This window comes from Dromaius novaehollandiae, chromosome 3 (assembly GCF_036370855.1).
Source record: "Dromaius novaehollandiae isolate bDroNov1 chromosome 3, bDroNov1.hap1, whole genome shotgun sequence".
Classification (NCBI taxonomy): domain Eukaryota; kingdom Metazoa; phylum Chordata; class Aves; order Casuariiformes; family Dromaiidae; genus Dromaius; species Dromaius novaehollandiae.
This window is the reverse complement of record NC_088100.1, coordinates 44563985-44584354: the sequence shown is the minus strand read 5'-3', so window position 1 is coordinate 44584354 and position 20370 is coordinate 44563985. Positions and strand designations below refer to the sequence as shown.

Below are 20370 nucleotides of genomic sequence, written 5' to 3'. Positions count from 1 at the left end.
AAAAATATCACAAGTTACTTTACAAACTGATGAGGTGCTCTATCTCTCCTCATACACCTTGCTTGACTAATATCCTTTCTTAGACCACGTACGAGGCTGAAAAAGAAAAGAACTTTTGGATACAGAGGCCCTTCCTTAGGTGTGTAATGTCATGGTTTTATTTCCAATTGGAAGGGGAGCTTGTGTGTCCCAGAGCTCTTCTTCCAAGTGTGTTAGTTATCTAGTAAAAGATATTTTCACTCCTTTGTAAGCCTTGCCCTGACTTTGTCTTTATCCTTAGACCATCATAGCTGCAGCAAATGACTGATCCTTATTTGCCATGCAGTAGTCATTCTCTGTGCAGCAGTAGTTTACACACGGAGTGTAGCAGAGTTTAGAAGGTATGCAACCTGGCATTGTTAAGGATTTATTCCATTTTCATTTTTGAATTTTCTTTTGCAGGGTTTGTCCTTTATATGTTGTCAGTCCCAAACTCAGGGGCCCTATTTGAATCAACTGCTTGGGAGCATTATTCAACAGTATTTTGGACGATTTCTCCCTTCTTCACCAACTGCACCAGGAGCTGGGCTGCATCCCATGGCGCTAGCCTTATGCAGTTCCATCACAGTCCCCCAGATGCTCCATCTACGGAAGACCACTCTGCATGTCATAAAGTAAGGCCCAGTGAAGGAAAAAGCATCATTTATTCAGATTTCACAAATAGCTGATGAGAAGGGAAGTGTCATTGTTTACTTCTCAATAGCATGCAGGGTCTGAACTCGGCTATACAAAAGTGTAATCAAAGACAGTCCATGTTGTGACAAGCTCTCAGCCTACTTTGGTTCAAGATGTAACAGTTAAAAATAGCGGACATGACAGAGTGCAGTCTGAGAGCGAAAGAAATCATGACAACAATAATGAGAACACAGCTTAAACTTATCAGTTAAATGCACATTTTTCCTGTTATACTTTTATTTTTACTTTTTTAGTGAAGTAAGCAGGAGATGAATCAAAATCTGTAGGACTTTGTAGGTCGTCTTAAAAGAATTTGCTTTATAAAAATTATATATTTGTTTATTTCATTTTCTTATAATAGGGTTTTTTAAATCAGGTAAAAGATAAAACTGCCAATAGTTCTCTTTTTGTTACGCTGCTTCCAGAATTTGGCAGCTGGAAAACATGACAGAGAAAAGAATAGCAAATCACAGCCCAATAAGGCTGTGGCTTGTGGGCTGGCAAGCTAAAGAGCAAGGAGAAGGCAAGCAAGACCATAGTTTATTCTTTGACTATTGAACCCTTTTCAGCTGTATAAATAAATACCTCTGCCTCAGTTTGACTTGGATAAAATACTCTGGAAACGTCCAGGAGTCCCTAGGCTTGTGTCCTTGAGAGGTCAAGCTCTCTAAGTCCACACACTGTTAGTGCAGTTGTATGTTGACATACCTGTTCAGGACCCAGGGCGATTTACATGCCTGTGTGCCTAAATCCATGAAACCAGATTGAGTGTACCTACATCTAACCCCCCAGTGTTCCCTCTTCCAGTATTGCCATTAATTCTGCTAAGCAATAGTCACCCTGTAGTGAATACAAACCCGTAAGGAATTTTTTTCCGGTTTGAGCAATAGGGAGGGAGAGTTGGGTTTTGTTTTGGCCTCTGTTACCTGCAAGTAAGTGGATTTGTTTTTGTTTCTGTCCATGAGTTGGAAGATTGGGGGAGGCATACTGGAATTGTTAATTAGGCAACTGAAAGAGCCTGTAATTCGCTGAGCAGGGAGCCAGGGAAGGGTAGTGTATATAGAGCAGCAAAGCAGAATTGAGGAGCTTCCAAGTGAACAGAGATCAGATGAGGGAGACTGAGTGAGAGACACAGAGGATGGAGGTCCTAGATAGCAAGAAGAAGTATTGCACATGGCCAAATGAAATGCGAGTATTTTTCTAGAAAAAATGCTCTCAAATATAGGACATCACATATTTGCATCTCAGGTGGTACTCTCAGGTTGTAGTGCTTACACTTGTCACAGCCACCTGTGCATGGGAGGCCCAGAGGTGGACTCTCGTATGTGTCAGGCTATGCAGAGGTAGAGGCACAGCCAACAGAAGTTGTCAACTGTACCGTCACTACTAACCCCATACCAGCAGCAGCCATAAATGTTCCGTCCTTTCTGCTGAAAGGCTGAAGCTCTTTGTTTTATGTACCCTGGAATATGGAGCAATCTGGACTTTTGGTCCATGTCAGGAGGGGAGTTAAACCCCCTCAAATATAAGGCAATTACTTATATGCAAGGTAATTGTGCTTTAATTTATTAAAGAGTGTGCATGCCTTTTGACTAAACAAAACTGAAGGTTGATCTTATATTCAGGTAAATATGATAGGCAATTCTGTAAATAAAGCCTGTATTATCCCATATTAAGGAAGTGAATTAAGATTTCACAGTCTTAATTCTGACATTTCTTAACTTATGAATACTCAAACTTTGTCATCTTAATAGATTTATTTGTGAATGTGTGCATGCATGTGTGAATTTTAAGATTGATAGTGGAAAGGAAGTTCTGAAAGTGTAATGGCAGTTGGTGACTTGTAAGACATGAAATGGCTTTTAGTGATCTGGGAAGAATATTTTAGAACTTAACAGCAGTCACTGAGTTACAACTTGCTGGATGGTCAGGAAGCAGTCACTAGGTCTCTATACTAATGCATACAGAACTCACTAGTCCTTTTGCCATTAGAAAGCTAGTGAATTCTTGTTGCTGTACAGGGGAAATTGAACCACATGATCGGGGTGCACTATCCAGATCAGATAATCATTTTGGTGGAAGAGAGCCAGAAAGATTGTCATAGTAAATTCACGGAACAGAAGATTTCAGAGATGCTAATATTAAAGTTAGTAAGACTACAATATGTGAAGAATATAGGAGGAAAGTGTTACAACTGTTATTTGCTGTGTTATGCTAGTGCTCTAAAGCTGCGCAAATATTCAGATCTCTAAAAATCAGGTTTCATTTGAAAGTGTTAATGAAGTTGTGTAAGCATGCTTCCTTATTTTAGGACTTGAACAAGGACAGTAGTTCTTAACTGATGTATGCCTTGTTTGGGTAGCTAATTTTAAACATCTGAAAAGTTATTTTGACGGCTCCGGGAGTTCTCTCGTTAACTGATGAATAAATACTGTGTTCTTTTTACCTGTGCTCTTCTCTCCCAAATGCTTAATTTAGAAGTCATTGTCTTCAGATTTCAGTAAAGTCACTTGTAATTTCAAATCAACAGCAGTTTAGATTCTTGCATCCTTTTATGAAAAATAACAAATAAAGACATTAAAACTGGAACACTCAAAATGTGTGTGTTGTCAAAATTTGTTCCTGTCACAGGATGACAGGTTACCCTTTATCTTTGTGACAAATTTTATAGTGTTAGTTCTGACAGAGCAAAAGTAGAGATTGTCTGTCCCATTACAATATAATGTTGACAAAAATAAGAGCAACAGCATATTCCTTGAAATCAAAAAAAAAAAACCAGCAGAGCTGTTAACGCAGTTGGAATGTTAGTTGACAAAAGCACGTAAATAAACTGAATAAAAGTTGTATTTTGAATGTTGTTTTCAGGATCTCCTTTTATTCAGTTATTTTATTCAGCTTTCTTTGTATTTTAACTTTTATAGTCACATTTGGCTTTTTAACTATGATAGCTGCTGTTTCTCACTTCCCTCTCAATAGAAGAGTTAGAAGGCATCACTGTCCTCTGATAAATTGGGAGTCATTTCTAAGACTAAGACAAATAGAAGCTATTAGTTGAGCCAAGATAAAGATAGAAATCTATTTAATAGCCCTCCTGCTGAAATACCACAGTGTTATTTTAAAGTATATGGTGCTTGTATTGAATGGAAAAATAAATTATGGACTATGTTTTGGTTTGCTTTGTCTTCCCAGTGAACACTACCTGCAGTTCAAAGGTAATGCTCCGCCTCCTCGCTTGGCCTCAGTTCTTGCTTTCATTCTTGAAGTGCTTCAGAAAACTCAGAGCACTGAAATATGTGACATCGGCTTGGTTCTCCCAGCTGTGTTGAAATGCATGGTATTGGTTAACGAACTACAAGGTGAGCTGCTTGTTTGCTTTAAACGCAACAGTGCACATGTATGGCATCATGCAGTACCAAGCATCCTTCATCCAAATACTTAGTTTTTACGTGGTGTAGATGAGGTGAAGGAGATACATTGGCCAGATGAACTGGAGAAGCTATGTCTGTTCAGTGAGTAGTTTGGGGCTTTTGTCTGCAAGAAGTGGAGTTGTTCTGCTTTGTGTTCCTCTTGGACTCAAGTGCCACACTCTCATCAACTAAAGATCAACCTTGTCAGGAATCCAAAGATCCTTTCTCCCCACCCTCCCCGCCTCATTTCTCCTACACTTGGTAGCTGTGGAAGTTCTCTTCCACCTAAAGCTTTGAGGCCAAACAAGTCCAGCATATGTTCTCCCCATAGAGGCATTATAAATGGATTAAAAGTAGCGTGCTTCTTTCTGAAGGCATTTTTGAGCCTTCCTTTATTCTTTATTTTTATTTTTAGCTTCTTAAAAAGTGAAGCACTGTGTTCACCCCACCTTCATACAATGAATTAGTGTGTGTGCGCATGTACACACAATTCTACTCCTTGCTGCCAGTGGCAGCATTAGGCAAAGTGGGGATTCACCTCTGACTTCTCCTGGGAATTTTAGGTATTAAAGTAATTTTTAATTCTGGTCTGTAGAATTTTCAAGGACAAGATATGCTCAGGAGATTAGCTGAATTAGCACACACCCCTTCTTCCCCTTTCTGCCATCATAGCCATATCTGTCTAAAGCTGAAAGTATTTACTTTGCAGTGTGTTATAGAATAGAATAAGCTGCATGTCTTGGGCTGCTGTAGCCACCAGCTCACTTCCTGCCTAGACAGGACTCCATGACACCCTGGTAGAAGAGTCATTGCAGCCCATTTCCAAATTTACAAAGGAGAGCGCTATCTTGCAACTGCAGTATTTTTTGGAATAAATAAAGTGGAAGAAAATAGTGTTACAGAAAGAAGGTAAAGAGGAATTCAGAAGAATACCCTCCCACTGAAAGTAAGGAGTAGATTTGTATAGCTTTGGGCAGGATATAATGCCCAGACTGATTTTCTTTAATTCAAATAGGAATGATTTAAAGAATACAAACAAAACCTAAATTTAAATAAAATCTCTATTTCCACTGAGTGTGTGTCTCTTTGCTTTGACTTAAAGAGAGAGAGTACTGTACTTAAAATCTGTGTGTTTAAAGGATAATGGTGGTGAAATAAGACCAATGCATAAATCTGTGATTCATTCCGTTCTTTATAGCCAATCTTACTAACTGCTTTCGCAGTTATTTTACTTGCATCAAAGTAAGATTAAACCATTTTTCCTCCTTTAAAAAATTGTAATCTTCATCAAAGACATTCTCCAGATGGTCAGTTCAAGAGCTCTGTGTGAATCTTGTGATTTTTCTCTTACAGTTAAAAAAATAGCTACAGACGTTCTACAGTACATAGTAGAAGACTGCCAAGCAGGGTCAGGAGGAGAACATGCCACCCAGCTGACTTCTGTATTTAGGTAATCAGAAAATATGCCAATTGGCAGTGAAACTATTGCAAGCCAATTGACAGCAAACATGTTTTTTTTAAATAACTAATTATCGTTAACATACTGCATTGTCACTTGTTTATAGTACTTAAATTATTTTACTTATGGCACTGGTTTTAAACATGGCTTGGCCAGAAAAGCCAGAGCGAAAGATGCAAGCAGGAAACATACCTGTTTTCTCATGGATTAGGTACTGTTTTGAAGGGCCAGTAATAGAGAGGTATATTGCCACTGTAATGGGAAAAAATCCTCATGAATGGTGATGTTCAGTGTTACATACTGTGAAGAATAAAGGTGTGTGCCTAATTAGAAGTGCATAATAATGGATATCAAATGCTCATATAAAAAGCTTTCCTTTTATTTATGTTTTGATTTGGTTTGATTTTTGTGAGAAATAGCTAAACAGATTTTTATAATGTAAATTATACTTATTCCACACCTCTGCAAAATGATGTTTTTCATGAATTCCATTTCTCACTTGGATACAGTGGAAGAGGTGCGTGAGCTAAGGACCCAAAGACAGTTTGCAGACAACACTGGTCCCGTATTGGCTCACGTCTAGCTGAGAGCTCGAGAGACTTGCTGAAATCAGCATGGATTTTGTGGGCCTGCCAGTTGCCTTTGTACAGAATACATTAATTTCATGGGACAGGTTATCCCTTGGTTAGCATGGTCTTACTTCATATTCAAGTACAATCTGTGAACTTGGGAATAAACATGTGGTTTTTTGCAGCATTACCTGCAAAAATTTAGAGAAAGTAAGCTATTCCAAATAGAGTATTTCAATGTAAAAATATGAAAATTTCCATGATCTGGATTGCTTGTTTGATTAGACTCTTAAGTTGTTTTTTGGCATGTTCTCTGTATTTAGTTTTGACCTTGCATTAAACGCCTCTGTGTCCCCCTCAGGCAGTTTATCCAGGACTATACAGCAGTGTATGATCATCGGGTTTTCAGCATACTAGAAACAGTGGCAGTCTTGGATCAGACATTAGTTACCTGCCTCATTCCCACAATCACACAGTCCCTGAAGGATTCAGAGCACAAACAAGGTCTTGGAAGGAATACTGCGCAGAGGTTTGCTTTTTTTTTTTTTTTCTTTTTTTTTAATATATTGCTTTTTGACAATGAACAGTAGAGGTTTATTCTCTTGAAAGAAAGCAGCGTTAGAGAGCAGTACAGATACTGAAAAATGAGTGATTAAGCGTGTTCCACCAGAAATCTACCTTCTCTTATGCCTTTCATGCTTTTAAGCCATCCATATTTGCTCAATATTTTCACAGACATTTTGACACTAAGTCTACAGACCCCTCAGAATTTATGCAATGCCATATTGTCTCTGTTCACTACACTATGTGTTCTAAAATACAGAATAAAAAAGAATTCCTGCCCCAAAGAATTTGTCTATTTGTCTGTAAGTCCCTGCTTTAGAGGATACAGATTATATGTAAAACTGCAGTATAATCAGATATAATCTGAGATGCTTGGAAAAGAAATATGCATGGCTTAATTTTTTATTTACAAGAGTTCTCTTATAATATAAACTTACAAGAGTTCTGGATGTTCAGAAACAGTGGCCTCCTCCCTCTGCTAGGCATAGCAAAATCACACTTCCTCTGTTTGCCCTTCAGAGAACTTGGGACAAAAATATTTGATTTGTAAATTCCATCTAGCCTTGGGAAGAAATGGCACTTGAGGTGAGCAGCTCAGCACAGATGGTGGCATCTCTGGGTGCAGATGCAGTAGTGAACTTTCTGCACCTATATAAATGTTGTTAAGAAAATCCAGGAAGCTGTGGCCAGTGGGGCCCCTAAGCCAAAAGGGCTCCTCCTGTTAGTTCTGCTAACTGGAACGCTGATGTTTGACCCTCTTGCGGCTCTAGGCCAGGGGCTGGTCTAAGTGACTACATAAATGCACATACTGGGGCTCCTTGAAGGATGGGATCCTGGTCACACCACAGGCTTGAGAAGTTCTGCCATAAAGATCAGCAGGGCCTGGGTTAGAAAAAGACAGAGTTGTGCAAGACCGTAACTCATAGGGCTGTAAAGGGTATTCAAAGAATATTAATTTTCCATTAAATGGGACAAAAATAACTCGTTTATTGATAATTACAAATGAAATCTGTGATTTTGTAATTATTTCAAAAATTATTCACTTTTTATTACCCTCTACCAAAAAATACCTTTATTTATAGGATTTCCTACTAGGTGAAGTACGATTCACATGAGGTGCAGTACTATTATATGCAGGATTTTCATACTACCTGCTTTTGTCCTTTTAGTAATGTATTTCATAGTCAACTTTCATAAATTTAGAATGTGCTCCCTTATCAAGCAGTCTAAGGTGCTCTGTGAACATTTCAGTGTAAGCACACTAATAACTGATTTTCTCTTTTCAGTCCTGGCCAATATAACATTATATTAACATATTTTGTGGAATTACTGTAGACATGAAAGTCAAAACCTATGTATATAAGAGAAACCAAGGTGAGAAGTTTAATTAGATGCTTATAGCAGCAATGCCCAGTGTTACTGTTGCCAGGAACTAGTATGAAAACTGCAGGAAATACATATATTCAATTTTGTTTGCTCAAGTTAATATTTCCTGAAAAAGATATATAATCAGAATTTACTTCAATGTCAGAGGCAGTACTTTAGCAGTAATGATGTAGTCTAGGTTGGAGAGCATTACAATGAACTTCTGGTGAAAAATCTCACCAACACATACACACTGTGCTGGAACATCCACTTGAGTGACAGCCCCCTTCTGAATTCCAGGTTGTTTTAAAACTTATCAGAGCCCTCTGCTGAGGGCAATGGTCTATATCTGCGTCAGTGCCAGCCTGCATTCTAGTGCCAGTGGTTCACATCATCGTACTGCAGAAAGAGTCACTGGGAGATTTCCTATACAGAAATCAAACAGCAACTGTGATGAAATCTGAATGCAGATCTCTGAGCCTTGGTAACTCCATGTTTTAAAATAAAAATTTTCTCTTTCACACATTCTGGTTTAATATCCCAATATGTGAACAATCTGGGAATCGTGTGCTCTTACTCTTACGTTGTGTGAGATTAAGTAACATGTTACATTCTTTTTGTTTTTCAACAGAGAAGCCTATAAAAGACTCTTATCTCACCTCGCAGAGGCTGGACAAAATGAGATACAAAAACTGGAAAATGGGACAAATTAGCAGCATGCTGGCAATTAATCCTTTCCTCTTGAATCTTCTCACACTGTTGATACCTGAAGCAGCACTGCATGGCACACTATCCAAGTTCTTTATCTTTACAATTGCAATACATTTATCAATTTTGGTTTTTTTAAGTTATATATTAATTTTAATAATTTCTGTAGTATTTGAATATTCTCATGCATATGAAGATTAATTCTCAATATATTGTTGAACGATGATGGAAAGATGTGGCAAATTTATTATATGTTAAAATGTTTATATGAGCAGAAGAGCCTGTACTGCAGTGTACAAAATGGGATTTCAAAGGACCAAAGTGTCATTTCATTTCACATTTTCAATTCACATGGCCCTCTTAACAGTGTACTTTTGAAACCCCCCCCCATTCAGTACGTTCTTAAGAAAATTACAACTCCTTAACTTCTAATTTATAATTTTAGTACAGCGAGAAAGACTGTGATCTCTAGTAGTGAACTCGATGAATATGGTGCATTCATGCATTTGCCAGGAGTTGGAACAGTATGCTAGAGCTATCTTATGTTAAGAGAGGGCTTGTGTATATGTTGCATAGAATACAGAATTCATATAGGTGTCCTATCCTTCCTCCTGTATCGAAACCAGATTCCAATGTAAAATCTCTTCTGTTGTCCTTGTGGGTAATATAAGAAAAGGTAGGTTCAGATTTCTTTTCTTTTTTAACACTACATTCGTAAAAATTAATCCAGAATTTACAGTGATACCATGACATTTTAAAATATTCGTGATACTATTAAATATCCATTTGACTTGGACTATATGTCAATGGTGAGAGAAAAAAGGTGAGAGGGCAGATGGACTTTTTAAAAAAAATACTCATTTTGGAAATTAATTTTATTTCATTGTAGGCTAGTAGTTATTTCTATTTGCCTGGAAAGCTGGATTTTTCATATATTTTGCTGTATTATGGATTATCTTTTGGGTCTGACCTGTTTTCCAAGGCAGGTCTGGCTCTGTAACTTTTTCTATGTTTTTTTTTAAAGTTCCCAGGGAACTTTCATTAGTGCCTGTGGAATTCAAATTTTTTACTTCCCTCAATAACCTATATTTCTGCAGCTACTTACTGGACTCTGGGAGTTGCGAGTTTGCTCCAAATGGCAGCACTGGTGAACAGGATGCCTACTTTTAAAGTTATTCAGATTTTAACTTTACAACATTAATGGGAAGGAAAGATTATTTTTGTGTCTAACAACTCCAGGAAAAAATCCCTAAAATATTGTTCAGAGCAGCTTCTCTTTCGTTACAGTAATCTTACCAAGTCGAAATAGATAATCTTTTTCCCTAAATCATCTATCGTTACTTCAGATAGTGCAGTAACTAAAAGCCTCTTTAGGCTACTTAATAGCGCAGAACATGGAGGTTCTTTCCATTATGAACGTGACTTATTGAACTTGCATTGTAGCTTCTTGTAAGCTTCTGTACCTGGGAGGAGTTTTATTCATCTCAGGAGGATTGTGCTTCTGAAAAGTTTTTTTTTTTTCCTAAAAAAAAAAAAAAAATATATATATATATATATATAGTGTATGTATATATAAATAAATAAATAAATAAAACCTCTCCAAGTGAGATTAATAGAGATGTCTTTGAAATTTAAGCCTCACTACACAGCAGGTAATAGAACAGATGTCTGACTGTAGTATTACTTCCTGAAAGTAAAACCTTTGACTTTTAAAGGATAGAGCAGATACTGTATCAAATTGTTTAATGTGTTTAGTAGATTTTTAAAGACATATTTAATACTGTCTGTAGTGGTTGGAAGTTTCTGAAAAAGCAACAGAGCTTTATCCAAATGTGAAACAGCTCTTGGTGCATGAGAAACTAATTTAAACAGTTTGGAAATTATCATTCTTCTCTGTCAAAAAGTTAATATGAACAGAAATAAAGCATTTTGCATTGTATTCATCAACCACTGCCAAATGGGCAATCTGGTTTGGTCTAATTATTTGGTATGGACATGTGCAGATGTGACTGACAGTTTTGATAATATTAATGAGATGAAGGCTTGCAGAGCATTAGTCTAGAGTGACTTACTGAGTATATACCAAAACACCCCTCCAAACTTAGGAGGAAAAAAAGAAACTGGTGAATTTAAGTACAATATAGGAAAAGTAAGGATTGAAATCTTCATGAACTAAAAAAATTATGTATTATGTCCTATTAGATGCTATCTGCATAAAGTCTACCTAGGACACTGATTATTTTTTTGATTAAACCTTTTTACATTATTTTGCATATGAACAGTTTGATTTAAAAACACAAAAAATGTCTAAATTCCCTTTACAGTGCACCTATGCATGGCATCCCTAGAGCCCTACATAAGAGGCTGCTTAAGCTAGACAGTAGGGAATACTGGAAAGAGGCTTTTACACTGGTTACTACCACTGGTAGGAGCAGTTAATCTGCATACATGTCCGATGTCTGCCTCTTTTCTTTTCCTTAGAGAATTTAAGCCTACTTTTTCTTTCTCATGAAAGAACATGCTCTCTCTGCTTTGTGTAATAAGCAGTAGGGCAAGGCCTTGCTCCCAATCAGGTAGAGAGGGGCCCAGAAAATAAGATGTCCACCTACTGGTGTGCATCCTTGACCTTGGCCACAGGGAAGGCACTTGGCCCTGCCAAGCTTTCGTTCCTCTCTTCGCGCTCCCCAAGACTCATCCCCATGGTTATTTGTGCAAGGCTGAAGTTGGTAGGTGTGTTATGGGAGAGGTGGCTTGGAGCTTGTGGGCCAAATAGGAAAAGTATGAAAGGAGAAGCAACTCATTTGAAGGTTCTGCCAGTGTTCAAGATTCTGGTGGCATGGAGCTGGGATGGCTGTCTCGGTGTCAGCTGAAAATGTCACCTTAGAGTTTAGCCAACAGTTAAGTGTGCAGTGAACCTGAACAGCAGCCAAGAAGAACTTTGAGGACCTCTGTGATTTCCTGTTTGACTCAGACCTCTTGTTTCTGAGTAGTTTTGCTGCCATTGTGTATGGTTGGTTTGTAAGCATTACAATTTGAACTGGCATCAGTAGGCATTTCTGCGGTTACTAGCAAATCATGTACCTACTGCAGAGACTCACTGAGAGATCATAGCCTCTTTGCATTGTGGGTGTTGGCACAGGCAATTTCAGACATCTGTTTTCAAGGCTGTAGAGAGGGATATCCAGGAAGTATCAGAACAGGAATCCTCTGCAGTCCATCGGGTATAGATGCTTCACTGCCTTGCCCTGCCTGCTTTCGGAGTCTGTTTTTCAGGAGTATTGGGCAGTGAGTTACTGGAAGCTTCCACCAGCACTGGGTAGATGTCTTTCTCTGCTGCCATTCGCAGAATGATCTGCTCTCCACAGGTACATACAGCTCGCATACCTGGTTTTCACCATCTCTCAGTATGTATAACAGGAAAGCTAGTAAGGAAGGCTTCCATTAGTTTCCGACAAGAATGATTACTGGGAAAGGATCATCATACTTGAAATTTGAGATGATTTCCAGCAGATGAAGGAAGAGGTAGAGGGCAAGGCTGAACTCTGAACTTGTTGTCTCACAAGAACATTCAGTATTGACAGAGGGATGAAAGGCATTACAGTGGTGCAATACAATATGCTGGCGACTGTAGTGGTCTGAGTTATTGTCAGGTCAGACTTGATGTGGCAGGACATGCAGGTGAGTGTGGCCTGCACTGTGGAGTACTAACACATGACCACTCCAGACAGTTGTGTTTTGCCATGCCATAATTTGCAGCCTGAGACATTACCATAAAGTAACAGCCTCCTTTGGCCTTTTATAGGATCTTCCTGTGACCCAGATTTTTTTGAAGCACTGGGGCAGCACTATACTACTTCGATGGAAAGGGTCTCTGCTCCAGTGCCTTGTTTAAAAACAGAATTGCTCGCAAACATGGACATTTTACTGCAGTTGCAACTTGTTTCCATAACTGAGGAGGAAAAATTCTGAAAATAAGTGGAAAATAAGAGGCTAGAGGTACTAATGAAATTCATGTGTACCTAGGTTTAGTCTGGTTCCCTTCATAGATATAAAAAAATTTGGTGGTATTAAGACATTTTTAACATACTCAAATGCTGTTACCACAGGATTGCCATCTTTCAATGCAGTTTTTTTTAAAAAAAAACATTAAATCGTTGTGAGCTTTTTCTTCCCCCAGGCCTCTTGCAGGGTCCATGCCTAATATCTCCTTTTGTTTGGAAACACTAATAATGTTGGCAGGAGAGTGGTTTCAGGTAAAGCAAGAGCGAGCCCTGTAAGCATTTTCTACTTTGATATCTTTGGCTAGAGGACTGTTCCAGGACATGAGTGGGTAAAGGATTACTGTGCTCTTTTCTCTTTGGAGTATGTAGAATTGATAGGTGAATAAAAAGTATTTGACTTTTATATTTCTCTTATTCCAGAATTCAGGATACTGATCACCTATATATCTATCATCTGACTTATTATCATCACTGTGATATGGAACAGATGTCCAGTGCATCAGGAACAATGGTAGGGAGAGGGATGTCTGATTTATTTTTCCTTTAGTATACCTAAAATGCCACACGGGAAAATGGGGGGGTGGGGGGACACATTCGCATGCAACTTCCATTAGTCCTGCAAAGCTGTCACTCTGTTTATACAAATTTCCCATTTTTTTATCATTATTAAAGAGCAGGACAAAAAAATTAAATTATTCCTTACTTCCATTTTCAGTGACAAAAAAATAGCGGGGGGAAGGCATTTGTTTCAATGAAAGCCCTTCTGAAATAGAAATATTTACTCCTTTTATGCTGGAGGAGAGAAGCAGACCTATGCAAAGAATAAGGTTCTGCGTATCTGTTGTAACTGCACAGAGCAAGAGCCGCCAATAGCACACTAATTACATAGTCATTTAAGGAACTTGTAAGACTGTCCATCTAAAAGTGACCTATTTCCCTCAGGATACAGAAAAGAGGTTTTATTGCATGCTGTTTTTCCTTCTTTCAGTAGCTTCTAAAATTATGCATGTATGGGCATTTTCAGTTTAATCAGTTTTTATAATTTTTAACTATTACTTAAAACTCAAATTCAGTGTAATCAGCCCATCTGTTAGCAATGGTTATAAAATTATGTTGAAGATTAAAAATCTGATGCAGTGTCAATATGTCCTAGCATAATTAAGCTTGTTTTATAATGAATGACTAAGAAATGGCTTTTGTCTATTTGAGCTGCTTTAATAGTAAATCTTTATAGGCTTAGTGTACAAAATACACAGTTATATACAAAAGAAAAATAACTAAACCCCCTAGATCCTGTATTCAAAGGCGTGGTGTCTTTGCAGCCCTTGGGAAATGCCAGCATAATAATTCCATGTCACAACCTATTTCACTGCATGTTTAAATCAATCAAACACTATCTTAGATATACTGCCGTGCTTGTAGGATGTCACTCAAGTAGGCATTAAAAATTCAAGTTTGCTGAATTTACTTATTAATTTTAGAAAGGACCAACATAACCTGTATTGCACTGAGGAAAAAACTAGCACAGCTTCCATCTATATGGATTGAGAGTATTTCTAGAAGTACTTTGTTTTTCAGTATTTTAACGTATTGTATTGTAACATAACCTAAACTAGAGTAACATTTTAAATATTTTAATTCTGGCATTACTATGGAACAACCATATATTAATCATCTCTACTGCAAAAAATATTCTTTATAGAGACACCTTTTTCCCTTTAAAATGTGTTGTTGAAAAAAATGATTTAGTTTGGCAAAATAAAACTGTGTAAGCCCTTTATGCAATCTATTTGCAAAACTTTCTGCAAAGTCTTCCTCTCCTACAAACTCTGACTGCAGATGAAGTGTTTTAACCTTGCCCTCTTAATTTATTCCACATTCTAATTTTCAATAACCAGATGCCGCCTCTTTTCGCGCTTGTTTCCACATTGTTCCACATTCTGCCTGTGTTGTTTCTGCATGTGTGAATATTCAATTATCTATTTCTCCATGATTCTGCAACCGATGTACTAAATGTCTGTACAGGTTTGGGGGAGGGTAACCAGAGAAGGCAAAACTTAAAGGAAAAAGAGTTGCAGAACTTGGAATTAGCCTGGGAGTCAGGTACTTCACCTGAAAGCTGCTAAGTTAAAAATAAAATTGTAAGTTACAACTAGAAATGCAAGCATTACAAAAACTAGTGCTAAGAAACAGATTTGCAGCACACTGGCACAAAACATATTAATATTTCTTTGGTCAGCGCTTGGATTGTGAAATGCTTGGGGAGAGAACAGAGGCAGAAGAAGCTGTTGGTGTTGTCTTGGTGCTGCTGCTGAACAGTGTGCCAGCTTCTGGAAGTTGTGTCTTTTTGGATAAAACGCACAAAGCAGCTGGTTACTATTGTGATTATTTATAGCTAAGGAGAACTGATAAAACTTCTTAGGACTCAGAGGTGAAGTATGCTATATAAAGGATGAAATATTATTCTTTATGGGAATGACCTAAAAAGGAGATCACAAGACAGGCATAAAAGTACTAAAGCGATTCATTATAGCTCTCAAGACCTTGTGGCCCAAAAACCTCATTGCAGATGTGAGCAGCTTTAACCAATAAATCTACGGGAATGCAGTGACTTCCACACCGAGCAGCCAGTGGAACTGCTGCTGCATTATTCAGTCACAAAGATGCCCCTTTCCTGAAGCCCTGGTGCGTTCTTACCAGCTGACAGCCAGTTCCCTCCCCTTGCACGCTTTCCCAGTTGGGAAAGTGCCAATTGGGTTGGCATCTGTTTTCACGCTGCTGATCAGACTCTAGTAACTGAATGATCGAGCATGGAAATATTCTTGTTCTGGGCATCATCAAGGCTCTGTGGAAAAATTACAGCTAAACAGCATTTCAGAGTTAAATACCAAAACTAGTGGCTGGGCAGTAACAGAGGCTGGATTCAAAGGTTTATGTTTGCCAAAACAGTAAAAAATGTTGAACAGCACAGGTGGATGGGAAGCCCACATGTAGGAGCTACAACTAGTGCAGTGGCAGAAGCCAGAGCCTCTAACTGGAGAAATGGCAGAGCTAGGGCCTGCTGATGCAGCAGCTTTGCCCCCCTGCCCAGCCATCGCCAGCAGGACTTGTACAGAGCTGCAGCCAGGAGGTAAAGCCATCCGGGCTCTCCCATCCACCAACCATTCCTAGGGGAGATTCCTCACCCAGAGCACAGCCCTGCCGGCAGGCACCAGTGTACCATCTGCAGGCTTCTGCAGTAACACTGTGCTCTTTTCTTAGCCAGTAAGAGATAACTGGCTTGCTCACCTGGTAAGGGTTACACAGCTGACTTTCAGGCTCAGGAAAGCACCTCCATCTGTCCTGAAGGTCCTGCAACTAAAGCAAATGAAAAGACCCAGTAGGTAAGCCTGGCATGCAGACTTAGTGGCTAAGAGGGTGTCATGAAAGAATCCTGTGTGATCGCTGGCGTCTGATGATTAAGAGCCAGCGCAGAATCCTGACACTAATAGGAGCATATGCGTTGTCCAGAGGTGCTCTGGCTGTGGTACCCTTAACTAATTTAATGCAATTGCACAGCTGTTTAAAACTGCTATTCACCAGCACACACAATTGGTGATAACAACCAGAACGGTAAAAGTGTCAAAGGGCAGAACAAACATGATAAATAACTCTCTTGCCATACACTCCGGCCTTTTCAGTCCTTGAACTAAAAGGCACATGCCGCTTTGCATAAGGAAGTGGTCCCCCTCCGCTTCTCCAACTCAGGCTGCTGTCACAGCTTGCTGCCGCTGGTAAATAGCCAGTTGGATCCATTGTGAACCCTTGCCCTCCAGAAGGAAGAGTTTGGATTTGATTTCATAGCTACAGCTGGGGGAAGCTGCAAGGCCTAGGAATGGACGCCTCAAAACTAAGTTTAAACATACAAAATATACTTTGTACTTTTGTCTGGAAGCACACTGTGCTTTACAAAGGCTAAGAAATTAATTCTCCCACCAACTGCAAAATAGGAAGTATAATGACAGTTTCTACACATGGAGCCAAAGCTAATCACTCACCTGATGTGGTACCTACTGAATGAGGCCCAGAGCCCCAAGGTGGTCTAAACATGTTTGATTATTTAACCACCCTCCTTCCGAAAACACGATGTCTCATGCATTTGTGTCCCTCCAAGTCACACATAAGTACAACCCTGAATACTTCCCAGGCTTGGCCCCGGAGCCAGTATTGACACAGAGCAACATTCAGATTTTTCAAGTGTAAATGGCTCATTAAGAGAAATGGTCCTTGCATGCTGATTTCCAGGAGATTAAAGGAATTAAAACTAAAAAGATTCCAGATGAATAGCCCATGTAGCTCTCTGTACAGTTAGAGAAAACTGCCTGGACACAGACTGGTTTTGTGTGAAAAAGGGAGAAATTAGCACCCCAGTAAGCATGCCAGGTGAAGCCTGGATAGCTGCGACTCTGTTCTATATAACCACGGGCTGTTGAGAATATTCAGCAAAACACTTTCTAACCTGAAAATTACTGGAAAAGGAAAGGTGATGTTCCCTGAGGACACTGCCAAGCCAGAGACTGAAATGGTAGGAAGTGATAAAAAAAAAAAAGTTCTCGCTGTTTCACTAAATAGACCCTTAAAGTTAAAGATTTATTTGATTTGGAAACACTGCTCACTGGACAAAGTCAAAACTGTTCCCATCCAGCAAGTGCAGGCTACTACTGTGGCATATTGTGCAAGTGGCATTTCCGTAAGTGTCAGCAGAAATTTCATAGGTCTGCTAAGATACCATAGTGGCAAGGAACAGAGCAGTAGGTAAAGCAGAGAAGTGCACTGTACCTGTAAATCATAAATAGAGAAAGATTCAATTATGTGCTTGGTTAATATTTACAAACATTGAAGTTGTTGTTCAGATATGTAAATTTGTGACAAAAATAAGAGACAGGGGCTAGTAGCCAAGGAAAGCCAAAATATAACAGGTTAGAGTTTTTATTCTGAATTGACATATGCCTAGAGTATGGCATGGAGACTCACTATGTAAACTGAAAGAATAAATAAATAAATATTGACATTGTTATACACCTGTTTAGCCTCTAGGGACCAATGATTTGTGGGACCATATGTTGGACAAAATGAGACTGTTTGTTGATAATTGTAAATGTGGTGACCCTTTGCAAAATGGATATTAAAAATATTAAGTAAATGGCACATTTTAATTATACAGTAAAGAGGCTGTTCTCCACCATTAAAAGACTGCAGCTGTCAGGCAGAATTGATCATATGACAGAAGGTAACATTTATTTGATAGTAGACCTTGGTAAATGACATCCCAAATGATCTTTAGATTCTCAGACAAACACGTTCGGTTCAGACTTGGGTTTAACCACGAAGCTTCAGTGTCTTTGTCTTTCAGCTGAGACAATTTTTAGATGTGTTCCTCATATATTATAGGGCTTGTTTTTTGTTTTTGTTTTAATCTGCTTTGCAGTATTTAAATTTCAAATGAAGTATTATTAGATGAGAAACTGTAAATGATGGAGTTTGGAATTGGTAGTCAACACATTTGTTATTCTTTTTGCCAAAGGTATCAAGTAAGTTGCATAATTACCATAGTGTTGTATCACCTTTGTCAACATAAACACTGCTTTCTATCGTCTTTGAAAAGTGCCACTGGTGAACTACTGAACGTGCAGACTCCAAAGAACAGCAGCCCAGGGAGGAGCTGAGAGCATTCACAATGCCGTACAAAGTTGCATAAGGAAATTAAAGAGAGACAGGTAGCAAGCAGTCACCAGCAGAAATGCTAAATAGTCTCGTGTATATGCTTCGAAATCTGAGGCAGAGGAGAGAAAATGCAGACAGTTTTTGTGGCTTCCTTCTTGCCTATTGTGGTCTGACCGTAAGACAAATGTGTGAAGGTAAAGCGGCAGCCCACATGGATTGATTCTTTTCACTGATCCAAAGAAACCCTTCTATACACAGAGTTTGATTTTTCCCTCCACTTCTGATTTTAGGAAGTGCACATGCCTCACGTCACATTGTGCCAATCCTGTGGTGAGGCACTTGCAGAGTCTGAAGGTTGGGGCATGTGAAATAGGGAGCTGGAAGAAAGCATGCTGCTATTCCATTGGAAGCAAAAGGGAGCGTAGGCCCATAAAATACCTCTTCTTTCCCTTCCTTGCTAACATCCAGCACCTGCAGGTCAAAGCATAGAAAATATTTCAAGGATCACAAAAGAAATCTGAAACAAAACTGCTGGCGCATACTGCATAAATGTACTATTAATCCCAACAGAAAGGTAATTTCAGATGACTTTTACACTGTATTTATGGATCTAGTGATTTATTGCTGTCCTTATCACCCAAATCTTATCCTAGCCACCACTTAATAGCAGATACTGACATTTGATCGTGCTTCCTGGCAGTAGAATGTGCAACCGTGCAAGTAGAGTGCTCTGCACAGAAATGCTAAACCGTTACCACAAAGTATGAATCATTCGTCAACTTGGTATATAGAGGAGCAAGGGAGCTCCATGGAAGTTGGAAAGGCCAAATGAATGACTTCAAGTAAATGAAGACATATGGAAAAAAGTGCTTTTTTCTTCCAAAGGAGAGAGCAAATTCAAATTTGCTGAATTTGAAGATAAAAGGGCTAGTTTTACTGGTTAAAGCCAGGCACAATGCCAACAACTGAGAAGAGAAGGAGGCAGCACATGCAGCTCTGCCAAAGCACTTGTTATACTTCTTTTCCCTTTAATGCTGAGACTGTCTTGGGCAGGCTGCCAGTTCACAGCCAGTTTTGGGATGTGGACAAAAGTCCATTTTGAAAAGGAAGATCCCAGGATCGTTTTCACTTGTCACTGAGCAGTATTTAAACCCAGGGGAAACAATATTGCAAAGTACCTGCTGATTATAAATGAGTGTGGAGTACCATCCACCACCTTGATATAGTGCTATGTATTACTCTGCACTGTGTTTCAGCTACAGTTGTTTTCCAAGCCAGTCTGAAAGAATTTTTCCAGTTACAATTTTTGGGTACTGCAGCCAACAACTTAGAAAAATGCAATTACACTATAACAAGAACATAGTTTTAACTGTTTATCTTGCATGATCTATTCTTTACAAACCTGTGCTAATGAGTGTTCATTACTAGATCAGCAGCTCGGCATTTAATACATTCCTTTATTATGCTAAGCTGAGCTTGTATCCTTGTGGGACAGTTTGGAGATTAAACCCCAAAATCCTTACTTGGAAGCTAATGAAAATTTTGTCTATCAGCAAAAGTGCAGAGTGAGGTGTAAAGAGGTTCTGCCTGTAACTGCCCAGCTGGTCACAAAGGGAAGGCTGTGCTGAAGATTTCCTTCACTCAGAAAAACGTAGAAAGATAGAAATTCCTAGTTTCTGTATGGGAATATCTGAAAGCTATGGAACTGCAGGTCAGCTGCTGTCTTACAAGATGAGAGCACGAGAGTTTATTGGACAATGTATAGCCTGCAACAGGGATCAAAAAAACTTCCATTCAAATTTTGAAGCAGTAAGCATTAGGTCAGGTTGCAGGTTGACTAAACTTTGTCAAAAAACAATTCATTAAGTCTGGCTGCTTTT

General features: G+C 38.9%; 2 protein-coding genes across 7 annotated transcripts in view; one reads left to right on the top strand and one right to left on the bottom strand.

Annotated features, from left to right (window-relative positions):
- Window positions 1-10733, top strand: part of MMS22L (MMS22 like, DNA repair protein) — a 98379-nt gene extending 87646 nt beyond the window's left edge. For all 3 annotated transcript variants that reach the window (XM_026122125.2, XM_026122124.2, XM_026122126.2), the window contains 5 exons: window positions 442-653; window positions 3904-4070; window positions 5475-5571; window positions 6511-6678; window positions 8710-10733. In XM_026122125.2, coding sequence (XP_025977910.2) covers window positions 442-653; window positions 3904-4070; window positions 5475-5571; window positions 6511-6678; window positions 8710-8791 — 726 coding nt within the window. In that variant the 3' untranslated portion in view covers window positions 8792-10733. The remainder of the gene's footprint in view (window positions 1-441; window positions 654-3903; window positions 4071-5474; window positions 5572-6510; window positions 6679-8709) is intronic.
- A 7006-nt stretch (window positions 10734-17739) lies between these two features.
- The window catches only part of KLHL32 (kelch like family member 32), a 127061-nt gene continuing 124430 nt past the window's right edge, over window positions 17740-20370 (bottom strand). For all 4 annotated transcript variants that reach the window (XM_064508799.1, XM_064508801.1, XM_064508800.1 and 1 more), the window contains one exon: window positions 17740-18961. In XM_064508799.1, coding sequence (XP_064364869.1) covers window positions 18800-18961 — 162 coding nt within the window. In that variant the 3' untranslated portion in view covers window positions 17740-18799. The remainder of the gene's footprint in view (window positions 18962-20370) is intronic.